The 18,619-nt window shown below is 30.3% G+C and overlaps 3 protein-coding genes across 3 annotated transcripts in view; 2 read left to right on the top strand and 1 right to left on the bottom strand.

Annotated features, from left to right (window-relative positions):
- Positions 1-18,619, top strand: part of LOC111628789 (dynein heavy chain 2, axonemal-like) — a 116,197-nt gene that overhangs the window by 26,163 nt on the left and 71,415 nt on the right. Inside the window, exons 5-6 of the mRNA XM_023372634.1 lie at positions 2,073-2,226; positions 12,887-12,976. Of these exons, the coding sequence (XP_023228402.1) occupies positions 2,073-2,226; positions 12,887-12,976 (244 nt within the window). The remainder of the gene's footprint in view (positions 1-2,072; positions 2,227-12,886; positions 12,977-18,619) is intronic.
- On the top strand, positions 4,225-5,850 carry LOC111628635. Its single transcript, XM_023372469.1, has 4 exons — positions 4,225-4,449; positions 4,530-4,664; positions 5,025-5,057; positions 5,165-5,850. The coding sequence occupies exons 1-4, from the start codon at positions 4,356-4,358 to the stop codon at positions 5,824-5,826; spliced, it is 924 nt and encodes a 307-aa protein (XP_023228237.1). The 5' UTR covers positions 4,225-4,355; the 3' UTR covers positions 5,827-5,850.
- LOC111628624 (putative nuclease HARBI1) lies at positions 6,300-7,739 on the bottom strand. Its single transcript, XM_023372457.1, has 2 exons — positions 7,393-7,739; positions 6,300-7,259 (listed from the first exon to the last, which is right to left on the bottom strand). Exons 1-2 carry the CDS (start codon positions 7,639-7,641, stop codon positions 6,318-6,320), a joined length of 1,191 nt encoding a protein of 396 aa, XP_023228225.1. The 5' UTR covers positions 7,642-7,739; the 3' UTR covers positions 6,300-6,317.

The following is an 18,619-nucleotide window of genomic DNA, read 5'->3' as shown; positions in this document are numbered from 1 at the left end:
TCTAGAATAATTTTAAACTAAAAGTTAAAATGGAATTTATTAAAAATTGCTAAAAACAATTAATGTGTGATGTAGTTAAGGTTCTAAAGTTTCCATTGTCAGCTACCGCCGATCCCGATCGGACATGCTGGAGCACGTGACTCTACTAGGCATCTTACCCCAACAAATGGAAAATATGCCACATTTTTCTTGGGGTAACGTGCCTATTTTTTGTTAATTGATTTCCAATATGCCTATTTTTAATAAACTTTTGTTTTCTCGTTTTATTGCAGGATATGCATAGAAATTATATAAGGACTTCTCAAAAAAGTTTTTGGACTGAAAAAAGCTTTCAGCTAGCTATAGAACACGTTAGAACGGGCGGAAACTTAACAATACTTATACTGTGCTGTTATACTTACTATGAAGTACTTTGTACTACATATGCAATAAATTAAATTTGGTTAAGAAATTCAAAAATTAATTTTAAGCAATTATATTTGTTATCTTACCCTAATGGCATTTGGCATCTCACCCAGATACTTGGGGTGAGATGCTTAAAATGCCAGACAGTGAAAAAGTCGTCATTGCAAACACAGTATAGAATTTTTTAAAATAAACTCCAAACTTTTATTTGAAAGACATACTCCAGAATATGATATTTTCATTAGAGGGCTCCTAAACTCAAATTAGCGCTGTAATTTTCTTCATAAGCAAAATGTTAGGCATCTTCCGCCGAATCACTATACATAACTTTATTTCCCCCAAACATATTTATGTAGCTAAAATTAGTTTTAACTAATGTTAAAAGTTAAAACTAGTTTTATCTAAAGTCAAAACATGTACAGCAGTAAATTAACTAGACAAAACCGGTTTTGTCTGGTTAAAACTAGAATTTACTGCTAGTCAAAAATGAATTTGAGTTAAAACTAGTTTTAACTAGACAAAACGGGTTTTAACAAAGACATTAGGTATAAACTAGTTTCAACTAGACAAAACGAGTTTTAACAAAGACATTCAGTATAAACTAGTTTCAACTAGTTAAAACGCGTTCCAACTAAAAACGGGTTTTGACTGTAACATATATATAAATAGTATCAAAAAAGTAAAATTTTTAATATACATAAAATTATAACATTGATTATTTATTCTAATAGAAAAACAAATTTTTTTGTATTCTATACAAAGTATTTTTAAAGCATACGATATTTACATATAAAATTTTCACTTGAAATTAAATGAATAAGAAATATCAAAATTTTATTTAACACTTCTACTTTAAAATTTCATTGAATCTGAATTTCCATTAGATAATTTTTCCACATTATGTTATGAAAATATTAATAACTATCTGCTACCCGCGGCTTTGAATGCGAGGATTTTGCAAGCAAACCCAATTTATATTCAGTATTTCAACAACCATAATAATTATTATATAACACCTATCACTGAGAATGATGAGAATTGCCAAGAATCAAACAAACTGTTTTTATTTTGATCAATTTTCTGGAATGTTTACAATCATTCTATAATCGAACCAATATGCAATAACAAATTCAAATTTAAAACAGTTCAAACATTTTAAAAATTGAAATAGATAAAAATATTTATAACTATGTCTGAAATGTTACCAATTTAATACACCTAAGTATTCAATGAAGACTAAACGTAGTTGAAAACGAAAAATTGCATCTAAAATAGTACAGTAGAAGCCGTTCTTCTGGTTAAGCCTTAATCCTCTTTTTCTCCCCCGTGGGGGAATTTCGAAAAATCCCTTCTTAGTGTGCATTTTCATGACGTACCCTAACTGTGTACCAAATTTCACCTCTTTAGGTTCAGAGGTTTGCTCTGGGCGATGATGAATTAGTCATTCAGTCAGTCAGTCAGGACAAGCAATTTTATATATTTAGATAATTTTACAGTGATAAATACAATTCAATAATAACTAACAATAAACTGAAATGATTATTCAGCTTATTGTTACTATTTCTGCATTTATAATTGTCATTTATTATGATTATTATAATTTGAATTATACTGCTAAATCTTCCAAATAAAGTTAATTTTGTTAATTGTTTTTTTTTTATTTTTAGTTTGGAAAAATATCCACAAACTATAGGTGAACTTCAACACTTTGCTAATCAGAAAAAACTGAAAGAAGCATTGGATAATGTAAAACAACAATTTGATCCTTTGAGAGACAATTTTAAAGTTTTAGATAATTATAATTATTGGATTGATCCTGAGGTATTAAGTTTATAATTTTTTTATGTATATCATATTATATTATATTTTGTATTTATGAATTTTATAATTTAATAAGGCCTTTTGCCAAAAATGTATGATGGAATAAAATTTGTAATGACAAATTAGTAATGACAGTACAGTAGACCCCCCTATAACGCTTAGATACGTTCCATGCTAACCAAAAATTACGTTGTAGGAACGATTAAATACATGAGCCAATTGCAGCCTGATAGGTGGGAACTTTACGGACTAAGGCTGTTCGAAAGGTTTTCTTCTATAAAATTAACCGATTCTAGACTAATTCGACTCAACATTTCCAAAATACGTATAATTTTTTGGGAGTAATCCGTATAAACTATGCTATAAACAAAAAATTATAGGATTACTTACCGAGTGTGTACCNAAAATATAATGACAGAAAAAATAACCTAAATTATTATAGCATCTAAAGTATATATAATTTAGATACTAAAGTATATAAATTATTATTACATTACTATTTATATAACATATGTAATTATTATTATTATTGAATTGTATTTATTATTGAATTGTATATTGAATTGTATTACAGAAAATATAATGACAGAAAAAATAACCTAAATTATTATAGCATCTAAAGTATATATAATTTAGATACTAAAGTATATAAATTATTATTACATTACTATTTATATAACATATGTAATTATTATTATTATTGAATTGTATTTATTATTGAATTGTATATTGAATTGTATTACAGAAAATATAATGACAGAAAAAATAACCTAAATTATTATAGCATCTAAAGTATATATAATTTAGATACTAAAGTATATAAATTATTATTACATTACTATTTATATAACATATCTAATTATTATTATTATTATTATGTTGGGTTTAGTGGCTTATACTCGGTTCACACTAGTGGCTGTATACTATGCCGGACCAGAGTCAAGGCATAGCAACCAAAAACAAAAATTAAATAAGTGTGTCAGTGTCTGTATTCAGGAATTTCCTAACAATGTGGCATGTATTCAATATAGTGGCCTTCTGCAGTGTGATGTATGTATTACTATTCAATTGTAATGTTCCCAGGCTTTTGTGTAGTGTGTGTGGTATCACACCTGTACAGGAGAGAACAACAGATACAATAATACCCTATCCATTCTCCACAGATGCCTTATTTCTTGAGTGAGTTCTGTGTACTTGCTAATTTTTTCAGTGCATGTGTTTTGTACACTGAGTGTTTGGAATGGCTATGTCTATAATGTATGCGATTTTATTGTGTTTGTCAATGAGTGTGATGTCTGGTCTGTTGTGTTCTCTGTCATAGTACATTTTGTGCATGTAGTTTTCCAATACTGTCTGTGGAATATACTTGTAGTATGGTTTGTGAATGTCTACCAAGTTGTGTTTCTTTGCAAGCTCTTGGTGTATTATATTTGCTACTTGATTATGTCTGTGTAAATAATCTGTCTGTGCCAAGAGCTTGCACCCAGAAGTGATGTGTTGTATAGTTTCTGGCATGATGTGACATTTTCTGCATGTGTCATTTGTAAGTGTTATATCTTTGAGTATGTGTTTTCTGTAGTTTTTAGTACTTATGACCTGATCTTTTATGGCAATCATGAATCCTTCTGTCTCCCCAAAGAGGCATCCCCAATCTAACCAGCTGTTTGACGCAGTTTTGTCAACAAAATCCTGGGCCAGGTCGTAAGGATGCCTGCCATGGATTGCCTTTCGAGCCCACAATTGCTTAATGGTGTCTGTGCTTTTTATATGTTGTGTCATGTCTGTATGATGTGAGTATAAGTTTAATGGTGTGCTATTTGAGTCTGCTAGAGTTACTGCTTTATGTAATTGTGATGTTTCTTGTTTCCTGTAGAAAAACTCTCTCAGTGACTGTATTTGTTTATAGTGAAGGTTAACTATGTCAATCAGGCCACGTCCACCATCTTTACATGGAAGGGTTAATCTTTCCGTACGTTTCTATATTCAACGGTTGACTCAACGGTGAGAAAACGACGTTTCTAAATGGACCGTTGAGTTGTCCGTTGAGATTAGTGACGTCAGCGCTGTTTCATCGTTGAGCTCAACGGACTCAACGACCTTAGACGCTGTTGAGTAGACAACGAAGTAATATGGCGGCTTCCATGAAGCAAGTAAACTTTTTATATAAAAATTGTCGATTCACTCTTGCTGTGGACGATGTAATAGCGGACAGATTATTGAAAGGTAAATATATAATAAAACGTGATTGTAGGATTATATTGTATAATTTGGTCAGTATTGAAATACTAAGCTTTCTTTTTCAGAGGCCAACTATCTCAATGAATTCTTTAAAAATTTAATTGGAACAGATATTTGGCCGTCATTAGGTTTGCCTAATGACTTAAATATTGAAGATATCAAACTTATTGAAGATAAATCTAATATAGAAAATGATACAGGTAAAAATTTTTTTTCGAATAATACTTGAATTAACTCAATTTAAAATTTTATTTTGTATTACTAGTACATTCTATATATTAACAGGACTTATTATACTGGAATTATGGATGCAGATATTTAGTCTTACAGTTCAAAAATAATGTTCTTTATTTAGTTCACAAAAATAATGTTCTTTATTTAGTTCACAGGTGAACTAAATAAAGAACATAATTCCAGTATAATAAGTCCTGTTAATATATAGAATGTACTAGTAATACAAAATAAAATTTTAAATTGAGTTATAAAAAAAGGACAAAAAGGCATAATAATTAAACTTACTTGAATTACTTTAGTTATTAATTTTTGTATTACATTAACAGGAAAAGACCAAAATTATTCAACAAAGAAAAGAGGTAAGCATATAATTTAGCATCTGTCTTCCAGCAAATGAACATGTCATAAAATCAAAAATAATTTTAGTTTAGCTATTCTTGACATTTTTTTATTTCCAATTTTACAGATGTATGGACAGATGCCATTATTAAGTTACTCATTTCAGAAAGACTGGCACTTGAGGAGCAATTTGGAAAGCCAGGAAACAAAAAAAAATTATGGATGAAAATACACAGTAAATTGGTGTCACAAGGGTATAATTTAACTGCTGAAGACTGTGATATGAAATGGAGGAATTTAATAGCAACATATAGGAAAAACAAAGACAGGGCTAGAAAGAGTGGCGAAGGTTGCATCACCTGGCCGTATTTTCAAGTATTAGATGAAAAATACGGTTACAAAACCAACATATCACCTCCTGCAGAAACACTGTTATCTTCTCTTCCTAGCCCTATCTACTCCCAACCTTCACCCATTGACACATCGAATTCTTCCGAAAACTCTACCGCAACTACTAGTCACAATTCTTCCGAAAACTCTACCGCAACTACTAGTCACAATTCTTCCTCATCCTCTCCAATCCCTCACCAAAGTGATACTCCATATTCAAAAAAACCAAAACTATCGAAAGAAGAACCTCCAGCATGGTTTCAGAACTATGTTGAAAATAAGAAAAAAGAAGATAAAGAAAAAGAAGAAAGAGAAGAAAGACGTTGGAGAGAATTTCAAAAGATGGAAGAAGAAAAACTTAAAGTTATGAAGCAATTATTAGAAATGTTGAAAAAATAACCGAAATGATTTTATTTACATATTTTTATACAAAATAAATATATATATTGTTTATACCTATAATTTTGGTGTATTCTTTAATATTTTTAAGTTTGTGCATTAAATATAAGATGAAGTGTGTTTTACTAACATTGCAAAGGCTCATGGACAGTATCTTTTAATAAAACACTTTTCTGTAGATTCAATAATTTCAATAGTATAGAGATAAACATTTATTCTATATCAACTATGCTTAATACAATCTAAAACATTTATATTGTAATGTTTGTAAATCACAATTCATAAGAAGTTACCAATTATGAATACTAATAAATATTTTATTAATGTAGTGTTTATCTGTTTGACAAACTTGGGCAAGTAGACAAAAATTACAATTTCATTACTTTTACTCTCATTATATAAGAGTAAGTTTTATTACATTACATTACAGAAATCTACATGTTAATTATATATAACAATTTTAATAAGAGAAATTTGTTTGTTAAATTACATTAACAATTTGCCAGTAAAAATAATCTATTAGCAATGTGTTCTCTTTTTTTTACTCCATCAACTCTATTCACTTCTGTTCTTTGAGAAAAATTTACAGGGACAGTTGTATTCCAAGATGATGCAGAAACATTATCAAACACATCTAAATATTCATCATTCTCTAAAATACATAAATTATGCAGAATACACGCTGTTACAATAACTTGGGGGATTCGATCAACTCTAAACATAAACAAATGGTTTAGTCTTCTAAATCGCCCAAATAATTGTCCAAATGCTTGTTCAATGACGACCCTACTCGAACTTAAAATTTGATTAAAAAGTTTCTCTTTCCTTGTCAAATGACCATTGTCTTTATAGGGTATCATCATACTTGAAGAAAGTGGATAAGCTCCATCTCCAAGGAGATGGGCCCCTTCTGGAATCATAGGGTTTTTTTCTAGGGCTTCACATAGTGGTGAGTTGCTCCAAACTCTGCAATCGTGTGAAGATCCTGGCCACCCTGCAAACACATCTGTAAACAATAATTTAGAATCACATACTGCTTGAAGAATTACAGATGTATACTGCTTTCTATTAAAATATGCATTTTTTGATGCTTTTGGGGCTGATATCGATATATGGGCTCCATCTATACATCCAATTACATCTGGAAAGCTTATATCTCGTAAGGTCTCAAAGTTCCTTATGGTGCTTTTAGCTTTTTCACCTTTGGGCCAAACAATAATTTTAGATCTTAACGAAGACACGGTTTTAATAAAATATACAAATTCTCTATAGGCATGTCCTCTGCTTATTCCAAATCTGTCCGCAACGCCACGAAACGACTCCTGATTGCCTAACAACCATAGAGACATCAATACAACTGTTTGTAGTGATGTTTCTCTTAGTCCTGTTCGACCAGGGCCAGTCCTTTGTTCAGGAAGCTGTTCCATTAACCTCTAAAATAAAATATCATATTATAGTATAACACAATTATTTATTTTTAAACATTAATAAAAAGCTAAAAAAGCCGAATAAAGCAATTTTTCTGTAGATAGTTACTACAGCTAACAATTCTTAGCAGAGACTTACTTCGACAGTGCTTCTAGAAAGACGAAAATGAGACTTAAAGTCCATGTCGTTGTATCTGGGAACGATATTTTCGACATAGCCTTCTATTTTGGCTTTTTTCGATTTTTCCACTGCAGCAGCATACAGAAATGGAATATCTTCATTATCTTTTTTAGATTTAAAAAACATCTCGTAACCCCCTCTACTCTCAGAAATACTATTTAATAAAACAGTCATAATCGCCACCTTCTCGTTAGTTAAGTCTGCCATCTTGAAAAGCGACCTCTCAACACTACTCTCAACGAAAGCGTTTCTTTTTTCTACAGAATGTGACGTCAGATCGTTCAACGGAGGGACTCAACGGAAAATTCACTGTTGAGTCAACCGTTGAATATAGAAACGTACGGTTTCTGTGGCAGATTTAGGATGATGTTGTTTATGCTTAGTAAGTGTTGTTGTTGTTTTTTTTTGGAGTTGCTCAAGATCTGTATGAGTCCAATGTATAACTCCAAAAGAGTATGTGAGTACTGGGACGACATATGTGTTTATTGCTTTAACTGTGTGTTTTGCATTTAGCTGTGTTTTGGGAATGGCATTTAACCTACTTTGGTATTCTTTAATTAATCGTTGCTTTATTTGTGTATGTTCTGTTAGTTCGGCCTGTTGGAATCCTAAATACTTGTAGAACTCACCCTCTTCCATGGATTCAATAACGTCTCTATTTCCAAGTGCAAAATCTTCTTTCTTCAGGATTCCTTTTTCTATGTGAAGTTTTTTGCATTTGTCTAAGCCAAACACCATTTGTATGTCTAAGCCAAACACCATTTGTATGTCCAGAAAGAACTTCATCAACTCCTACAAATCACACATTCATGATGTGTGATTTGTAGGAGTTGATGAAGTTGTTTCTGTGTGGATGCATAAAGTTTTATGTCATCCATGTACATGAGATGTGACAGCATAAACTATGCTGTTTTTTCATGTCTGATATTGTAGCCATACTGTGTGTTGTTTAACATGTTGGATAATGGGTTCAGGGCTAGGCAGAACCAGAGAGGACTTAAGGAATCTTTTTGAAAAATTTTTTGCCTAATGAATATTTGGTTTGTTTGTATGGAAGTGTTACTAACCCTGAGATTATTATTATTATTAACTAATCTTGATTGTACATATAGATTAAAAATTTATTTTTTAGATAATATTTATTAGCCATTGTTTGAAAAGTAATTGTTTATGATAATTAATGTCACAAATGCAAAGTAGCATTGCCAGTAGGGTTGTACTGATTTGAGGGGAATTGCCTTGCATTACATAGTCAAATCTTAATATCTACATCATTTATCAAAAATATTGCAATTAGAAAAGTTAAATTTTACATTTACAAATACAGGTAATCCCCATATAACATGGCACTTCTATAGCACGGATTCACTCTAACATGGTTCGAGAATTGGGGCCATCCTTGTATAACACAGTACTGTTATAGCATGGATTCACTCTGACACAGTTCAAGAATTAGGTAAAATACTCGTACAACGTAAAATGTAATAAATTTTTACATACTTAAGTACTAATAGTTAAATACTATTAGTACTTGAGTATGTAAGTTTTCTTTTCTCGCCTTCTGTCAATACACATGATCTTTCTTGAAACTTGTTTCAATGTTGCCAGATCTCGACACTTCTGCTTCTGATGTTGACAGACGTTTTTCCCTTTTTCCATACTTGCTTTATTCTTCATAAGTGTTTAGTATTATATAAGGAAATTTATAAAGATCTTTTAATTAGAAGCAAGCAATCTAAAATTACATATACTTTTTGCAAAAGGTAAAGCATGGATCTGAAGATAATGCAGAAAAATGCTCAGAGGATAAGGATAACTTGCCAAAAAGAAAACGCTCTCAGTTAATAGTGCTTTTAGTGATGACAAAGGAAACATTGTTTAATTTATATTAATATGTATCACATAAGAAAATTTTAATAAAGATATTTATCTTAATTATGAAAATATAATAGCATGTTTTTTAATTTTTGGAACCTAACCCTCCTTTTCNAACATTGTTTAATTTATATTAATATGTATCACATAAGAAAATTTTAATAAAGATATTTATCTTAATTATGAAAATATAATAGCATGTTTTTTAATTTTTGGAACCTAACCCTCCTTTTCGTACTAGTTCTTTGTTCGTATAACACGGATTCACATAACACGGCAATTTTTTGGAATATAACTCTCGTGTTATACGGGGATTATCTGTATATCACATATAAGTTATAGTTAAACTCCATACAAACTTTGTTTTTTATCATCCTTATTCTTAGTAATGGTGGGCTGTTTGCTTGGTAACCATTTTAATTTATTTTATATTTCACTTGAGGAAAATAAATTAATAACAATAGGCAACATTTGTATTTTATTTTTCATTATGTCAGCAATGCCCAAGTCAGGACTGACCTACTACTTAAGTTGCACAGGAACCTTCTGAATAATTATTACACAAGTAATTGTGCATGAGGGAATGGATGGTCTTAGGATGGAGGAGGGAGTTGAGAGACAGAGCACCAGAAATAATGCACTCTACAATGCTTTAACCATTAAATAATGAATATTTATTTTTCAAAAGACAAAAAATTACAACGAAAAATTGAAATAGAGGAAGAGTCTAAACCTTTATGCATGCCTTTACAAGAGAGTGTTAATAACTATGTACAGTACATAGGTTGATAAACACCTTGATCTGTAATGTTTGACAATTGCTTGGATGTTCTCAAGAGGGTAAGGCTTGGTTATGATGAGTCTTGAATCCAAAAGTGCAGAATACAGTAGAGCATCGATTATCCGACCCCCAATTAACCGTCTCATCAGTTAACTGATTGTTCTAGTCTGCAAATTTCAAATTTCCACTAGTGATGCGGCACTACAATATTTGGCTATGTCTTGGCTACTTTAATATTATTTTTGTTAAATTTTTGCATGTTTTAGCTGGCAACACTGGCTCGACCATGAAAGGGAGGCCAGTATTTAAACGAGACTTAATTTTCTAATTATGAGTGGTTGTTTGCTTTGTGAACAATAAAATAATTTAAAAATAATTTTTAACGATACAATAGCAACGATTATTATTCAAAAAAATTTTGTTAGGCTTAACATCGATTAAAATTTAACGCGAAGTAGGTTAATGATATACTAATATACTAATTACATGGGATATACTAATATACTATACTAATACTGTAAGGTCTCTTTTTATGCGGATTATTTTTATGAGATTTTGAAGTTGTGCGGTTTGTATTTCATCCAAAAATTTTTTGGACAAACATACATATAGGCTTGTTTAGGAAGCCCGCGTACGGACAGTCTCCAAAAATCGTGGAACACTCAAAGCTCGCTCCATTTGTTCCGCATTTCCATTGATTACAAACATAGGACAAATAAAACTTTCATTGATTCATTCTAACATAAAATGGAAGGACATTCCAGGAATTCTTCATAAGCTGAATGCCTTATTGTGGACTATGCCATTCTCCTACGGAACATCTTTAGGGAGATAGGCAACTCCATTGGTTGCAGCATCACGTACAGAAGAAACCCTACAGTTTATAGGTTATTATAATTATAGGAAACAATAAGGATCCCTGGACAAGGCACTGGTCTCTGGTGTTTTCAACATACCCGTAAAAGACAGCAGACTTGCATACAATCTCTACTACATTGGGGCAACTCTGAGATCCATCCAACAATGCTTAAAAGAACACAAGGACGATGCTAGAAAATCCAACCCTAATACCACCTTAGCAGTGTATGCCATTTCTAATCAATGAGTTCCATGAGTATTAAACGGGACCAAGCCTGAATCATCCATTAAATTGGGAACCACCAACACATTAGCTATATGGAAGCTTTACATATTTATAGAGCAACATATAAGGGATGTTCTATCAATTATAAAGATGTTCTATCAACTCTCTGTTGGCAGTGTGGAGGTTTTTCTTTGTGCGCTGTATACACAAATAATGTAAAGCCTCATGATAGCTACAGAAGGAACTATTGATATTTACATCATTTAACAGATGAGAACTCATTTTTTAAAGATATTTTGTATTTATTTAAGTTTAATGTTTTTTTGTATTTATCAATTTAGTTTTTATATATTTGTTTATTTTATTTACATGTGATGATCTTTGTATTTTTGAATATTTTCAAACTTAAGTTGAAATTGCGATGTCTTAATTAATTTAATGTTCAGATATTAAATTTGAATTGACATTCCATTTAGTATTATACAGGAAGAAGGACGTTAAAAACACCTGAAAACGTTATAGTTAGTAAATTTTTTGCTGTTTCCAATTTGTTTGTTTAGTTAAGTTATGGCAATGGAACTTTTGGGTGATCTGCCTAGGGGGATGCTTTCCATGAGGTCTTTTTAAGCATAACTGGCCCCATTCAGGCATTACAGACATGCCGTGCTCATCCGAGCGAGGTGCAAACCTTCGATTAAACTCCCAGTGTTCAGGGAATGGAACTGCTTGGTCACTGGTGGGCTACTGTTTCCAAGGTTATTTTGTGTGAATTTATTAACATTTGCAAGATAGCTCTGATTTATTGTTGAATATAATTGATGCTAAATGGAAACATTATAATATGAATATTTTAAGATTATAATATGAATATTTAATTAGAAAATATATATTAATATAAATATATAAATTTTTTTTGGCATAATTCATCTATGTTTAAATAGATTAAACAGTTTTGTTATAATCTTATATTCAGATGACTAGATTTGATTATAACATAGCCACTGTTTTAATGGTTATAGTTATTTTTAAAATGAAATTATTTTTTAAGAATAAATAATTTATTTAATTTCTTGTTAAATGTAAATTTATAAATATACAGATTAAATACAGTAGAACTCCAATTATCTAAACTACCACTTATCTTCCTTTCTCTGTCTCACTGACATCATACTGCAGTTCTCTTATGTTGTGTGACTGCATGATCAGTGATTCCTATTTATGGTGACAGATCCAAATGATTAGTAGGATACTACTCACACATTGATGAATAAATAAATATGTATACACTTAGGATTTACTCTTGGGGAGCTGAATTGAATGGATAAAAATTTTTTAATGCAAATTCAATAAAATTTTCACTTGCGTGACTGCTAATTTATAAGTAGTATAGAAATAGAAGACACCACAGAATATAAATAAAAAAAATGAATTTTAATTAGGGAAAGATTTTTGGAAAATTTTCTAGTGTATGTTTTCCTTTTGTTTCCCTGGAGAGGGCTGGGCTGCTTGGCCCTCCTGGCTGCATCATTGCATATACAATACTGTGCTGTTATTCTGTAATTTCATTCTTTACATGTTAATCCACTAATCCAAATTTTTGAGTATCCAAATCACCTGCAGAATGAATCAATTCAGATAATCAGAGTTCTACTGTATTTTCAAATTGTTCAACAGAGAAAATTAATAGATAATTTCAAATGAATTTTTTTCAGTTAATGAAACTGTTAGAAGATTTAAACCCAAAATGTGAAAAATTAAAATGTTGTGTAGAAAATATAGATGATACAGTAGACAAAATAAAGGTAATGTAATATTTTAAACTTTTTTCAGAAAATGCAATAACAATGCTATGATAAAAATGTACATTTTATAGTCTTAAGCCCACATACTTATTTTCAGAGATTCCATAAAGATTATAATTAAATTGTTACAAAAGATTCCAAATCATACATTTTATAAATTGTCTACAAGAGTATTCAGATTTAAAAAAATGCTATTTTCAAGAAATACAGCCTGAACTGTAGATTTTTACCTCAGCAATAAGCAAAAAATAAAAATAAAATGAAACACAAATACAGAATTAATTGAAATTTAAGATTAAAGAACTATGCTATATAAATTATAAATTGAAACAAAAAAGAAATAAATTAAAATATGTTTATCTAGTTACAGAACTTAACCCAAATGATTAATATTTTAAAGATTAAAGTTGAGTTTTCTTGATTGTAATCATAAGCAAACTGTTTAGATTTTCTTTACATAAAACTTACTGGCACATAAACATGCAATAATAATAAGCTATAAATTGTGATTAGTTATAAAAATATTAACACTTTAAGATAATTTAATCCTTTTATTATTATTATAANCTTTATCGCTTCGACTTAAAAATTGATAAAACCATTTAAGAAAATACCAAATTAAAGGCACAAAAAAAAGAAATTTCTTCTTCTTACCGGAAAATTTAACATTACGAGTATTTATGCATGCAACTGTCAGCAATAAATTAAGTTGAAGTCACATGCAGAGCATACTAATGATACGGAACATCGAAACTAACAACAATGCATCATTGGAAATGGGAAGGATGTGGACATTCGTCGTAAGAACTACTGTTACAAGATGCTACAGTCCAAGCACGATGACATTTTTTGTATCAGTCGAGAACATTGAAGTAATGGCATCATTACGGCTTCTGATATTGTTGGACAGATTAGATTGAGTATTACTACAGCGATAACCTAGATAACATGTAAAAATCTATCTTAAACGTTAACTTGATTCATAGATAATTTTAAAAATATGTCTTCTAAGAAGTTACAAACTACTATAGAAAGTTTTTTGAATGCTTTCTATTCAGTGAAGGGCATTTAAAAAAAATCACATTAATTTAATAAATCTTTTCCATACTGTGGTTAAGAATTCTTGACATCTTGGCTTTTGACTTGCTGAGGTTAAAATGTCTAAAAAAGTTTTTGAGGCAGTGTTATTCCTTCATTTCATATCCAATTGCTTTGTGTTTTATTCATTCCTGAATATTACACCTATTTTCTGTCATGACCAATAGTTTCACCGATGAAATAAATGATTTATGCTAAATTATGATAAATTATTTATGATAAGGTCATCTTAACATCTGTTCTTTATAATGGCCAGCATGTATTCATCTGAAAGATACTTAGTGTGGTATTGTTTTTCCCTTTTCCCATGTTTTGTGATACTATTATTCTTCTTTCTCTGTAAAATGTTTTGGCTTGTATAGGATAGCATAACTGTAGCATAGGAATATAAAGTTTTAAAAACTTTAGTAATGAAGCATCACAATATAATAAAAAACAGAAGAGAAAACTCTTTAACTTTATTGCAGTCTTTCACAACTTTTAACAATTTACTAGTCCAAGTGGCTTTTTGTTTCTTCTGCAATGCTATCCTGAATTTCAAAACTGTTCTGTCATTTACTTTCTCACACAACCCTTTACATTGTGGATAAGTTGATATGTAGGTATGCCTAATTTTTTCATCTTTTAAAAACTTATTAAACTGTGAGGAGATGATGTTATTCCCATTATTAGTTAAAATTTGCTTGATCAATGGGATTTTCAGAGCTTATCTAAATATTGTATGATTGCTGGTGCCATGTTTTTTACTAAACTATATATTTTGTTAAATGATCAACATTAATCTATGTATTTGCTTTAAATGTTAATTTTTTCATATCCCATAACTACAGTATCCATTTCTATTAACTACTGGTATCAGCTTGGATTTTGGGATTACATACTTTCCCAAGTTTGGTTATCATCTATACTTCATCATTTGGTTTTTTTTAACAGGAACATACAAATATTTCATCATTTCTTAATTTTTCACACTACACTCAGCCACCAAAAATATTGAGTGATGAGTTTTCACATTTTTAACTGATACATGACTAATATTATCATGAAACTCATTCAACAGTTTTTCCTTGTATGTGTCTGGTTCACTTTCCATACTTCTTTTTGTTTTGTGTGTATACTTGTTTTTGAGAAAACTTAAATCTGTTTATACTTGATGCTTATCTAATTATTCAGTTGAAATGTGTGCTAACACTAATATATTTGACAATGCCTTCGCATGTTTTCTTTTCCAGAACAGTGTGAGACAGTGAACAATTTAGAAGACGTATAATCCAGTGGACAAATTTTGCATTTGACTTCTTCATTGTTTAATAGTCACTGCAGATCTAACTGATGAGTAGTAACTTCAAACTACACTAAAAAAACTTCTTGGAGAACTGACCTGAGCAAAACAATTCATTCATTAATACCCAAGTACTTCTGAGCCAGTCAAGCTCATCTTCAATGGACATCCTAATGGAAATCTTCACTTCTGAATAATCACCACAGATTTCAATATTCTATCTATTTTCAAAATGTTTTGTTCTACTTTTCCTTTTCCTAAAATTAAAATTACTCTAAACCAGTGTTTTTCAACCTTCTTGAATAAGTGACCCCTTTAAAAGTTAAAAAATTCTGGCGACCCCCCAGGGCCATATTAAAACTATGTCAGTGATTTTAAAAACTACGTATTTAAGTTTCTTTCTGTTGAGACCTAAATATCGATCAAAAAACCAATTGTACTGTAAAATAAATAGGCACAGCCTTCTTACTGAGATTGTAGTTTTTTTATTGTAGTGTAGGGCCTACAAACACTTGTCTTTTTCTTTTACTTGCGACCCCCCATGTAAGGCTTTGCGAACCTCCCTGGGGATCGCAACCCACAGGTTGAAAAACACTGCTCTAAACCATTAAGCAGACAATTCTACAAAATGTTTTATAGTAGCAGTCATCAACCTTTTGATCTCATGGCCCACTAAACTTGTAATTTTGAATCCCGCAGACTACTGTCATAAATTTTTTTAAACAATACAAACATCTATAGAATAATGATCATAAAAGTTCCATTTTACTTTATTAATATGAAATTCACTTGTTTAATTATAACAAATTAGTGTGAAGTTTGTTGTTGCTTGTTTGAAATAAGTTTATGGGTTTTTTGGCTCTTTTCCATGAAGGACGACAATTACATACATTATTTATTGATTTATTGACATTATAACTTATTGATAACAGTCATTTTATGTTTTGTTTTACATTCAAATAAAAACCCCTGAATGAGAGAAAAAAAACAACCAAGCATTTTGCATTTCTTTCATAATACTTTGCATAACCTTGAGTTGATCAATGTCTAAATTTTTCCAAGGATCAACAAAATTTTCTTTACCAGTTGGCAACTGCTGCTTTATAGAATACAGGTGCATAACATTCACTGCAACACATAAAATGCTTTATTGCTAAACTGAATTGTTTTATTTACTGATTGTGTGTGTTTTTGTGTTTTAGATGTCAGAATGTACATGAAAGTCAACAAATAGAATATTTTGAAAAATTAAATTAGCAAGGAACAAAATTCAATTATAGTTTTAGAAGTCTCAGATTTATTATCTAATGATAGATCTGAGAACAGAGGATCACTTCTTTTTTCATAGCAGGGAACTTATTCTAAACCAAGAGCAGAGTTTTGATGGAATTGTATGACATTAATACTAATGAAAAAGAAAAAAATTCTTTGTTAGAATTGCTAAAGCGCTCATAATTATGATGTCAAAATATCAAGTTTTTGACATCATAAGAGAGGAGAAAGTTCTACATTTGACATGAATTCAGCTTATAAGAATCAAAACAACCACAAGTAATTGCAGTGGCACATAGGGCCCCCTCTTGATACTAGACAGTGTACTTCTGGGAGCTATAAATTAGGGGATACAAAAAATTTGAACTATTTTTCTTTTGGCTTGTTCCTCGTCATGATATACACACTGACCTCTACATTTGCAGAGATCACTTATATTACAATCTCATATTGTATATAAATTTTTGGCATGATAAAGAGAATATAACTGTATTTAAGTTGTCTAGGTGTTCCTTGACCATACTAATAAGCCTGCATAATGTTAAGAATACAACAACTACCCTTTTAGAAATATCCCAGTTCTATAAGCTAAACTTAACAAATTATCACTTTTATCAAGTTATTGTTATAATATTGAAGTAGAATATTATTTAATTTTTTTTTTTTGACTATCATACATTTTTATAATTTGTTTGTACAGTAGAGTCCCAAAAACTCGGCCTAATGTGGACCGAAGGGTGGCTGAGTTTGTGAAAATGCCGGGTTATCGGGAATGGGGTTAAAAAAGAATATGAGGGAAAAGAATCTGAGGAGAATCTCATAAGTACAAGAATTTCCTCAGAAAATACTGTACTGTACTTGTATTATTGTTTGCTTGAAAATACAACAGAGAATAAACTGCCCAAATACCCTTAAACAAAGGAAAAGTATGTACAGTACTTTACTACATGAAAATGAAAATTAATGAATACACAGTGTACAGTAATTTACCTGATAAGACAGATCTCAGAAAAATACTTTAAGAGGCATAAAGCTGTCTATAATGAAAATTAACTAGGAGTTTTTTCACCCTGCCAGGGTGTGGCCGAGTTATCTGGACTGCTGGGTTATCGATTGCCAAGCTTTTGGGACTCTACTGTATTATGTGTTAATTTTATAATAATTCTTATACATTTTATTTTTTTAATTAACTTTATTATTTTTTTCAATAATTTCACTAATATATTTAAAAAGTTGCTTAAATATTTAAAATTGTTTGAAATAAGTGCATTGTCCTTTGTTATTAATTCAAAATTTTTATTCTTCAGAAATTTACAATTATTGTAATAGTGTAATTTAATCTGAAGATGCTAAATAATTCTGAAAAATGTTTTATCTGAAGATAAATCTGATTTTTAAAAATATAAGCAAATTTTGTTCCTTTATAATGTATTTATAATGGAGTCAAATATTTCTGAAGAATTGCTATGTTTGAAGAATTAAAATTACATTTACAATAATCTATATATATATATGTATGTATGTATATATATATATATAAAAATGGACATGTATGTCCCTATATTTCACTTTTTTGCCAAAACTACACATCGCACGTGAATGGTGTTTGTATGTGGTAGTAGCCCCAAGTCTCCATTTGTGCATAGCTATAAGGGTGCGGGAGATATGAGGCTGAAAGTGGCTTTCTATTTCGAATGTTTTGTTCGAATTAAATTTGAAAATAAAATTCGAATATTGGTTCGATTATAGAACGATTGTAAACATTCCAGAAATGTTGAAAATAGTTTGTTTGACTAAACGTAAAAATTCTCTAATTAGTCTGGAAACGGGGGACCTAATTCTTGCATTCTGTGAAAACGGGTAAGATTAGCTATAATGTAATCTTAATCTTCACTATTGTTACATTTTCCCAGCGAAGCGGGTCCTTGCAGCTAGATTCTAGATTACTTAGAAAAACAGTCTATTATATATATATACAACTATATTACATA

This window comes from Centruroides sculpturatus, unplaced genomic scaffold (genome assembly GCF_000671375.1).
Source record: "Centruroides sculpturatus isolate CEXI.00-Female unplaced genomic scaffold, Cexi_2.0 scaffold34, whole genome shotgun sequence".
Taxonomy (NCBI): Eukaryota; Metazoa; Arthropoda; class Arachnida; order Scorpiones; family Buthidae; genus Centruroides; species Centruroides sculpturatus.
The sequence above is the reverse complement of the archived record's forward strand: the minus strand, read 5'-3'. Positions and strand labels throughout refer to the sequence as shown.

What these genes read in the sequence shown, in the direction of transcription:
- LOC111628635 (XM_023372469.1), top strand. Translation starts at nt 4,356, where the DNA reads ATGGCGGCTTCCATGAAGCAAGTAAACTTTTTATATAAAAATTGTCGA. An exon ending in AGCGGACAGATTATTGAAAG is followed by an intron (nt 4,450 to 4,529) that starts GTAAATATATAA and finishes TTTCTTTTTCAG; the next exon opens with AGGCCAACTATCTCAATGAA. An exon ending in TAATATAGAAAATGATACAG is followed by an intron (nt 4,665 to 5,024) that starts GTAAAAATTTTT and finishes TTACATTAACAG; the next exon opens with GAAAAGACCAAAATTATTCA.
- LOC111628624 (XM_023372457.1), bottom strand. Translation starts at nt 7,641, where the DNA reads ATGGCAGACTTAACTAACGAGAAGGTGGCGATTATGACTGTTTTATTA. An exon ending in TTTCTAGAAGCACTGTCGAA is followed by an intron (nt 7,260 to 7,392) that starts GTAAGTCTCTGC and finishes ATTTTATTTTAG; the next exon opens with AGGTTAATGGAACAGCTTCC.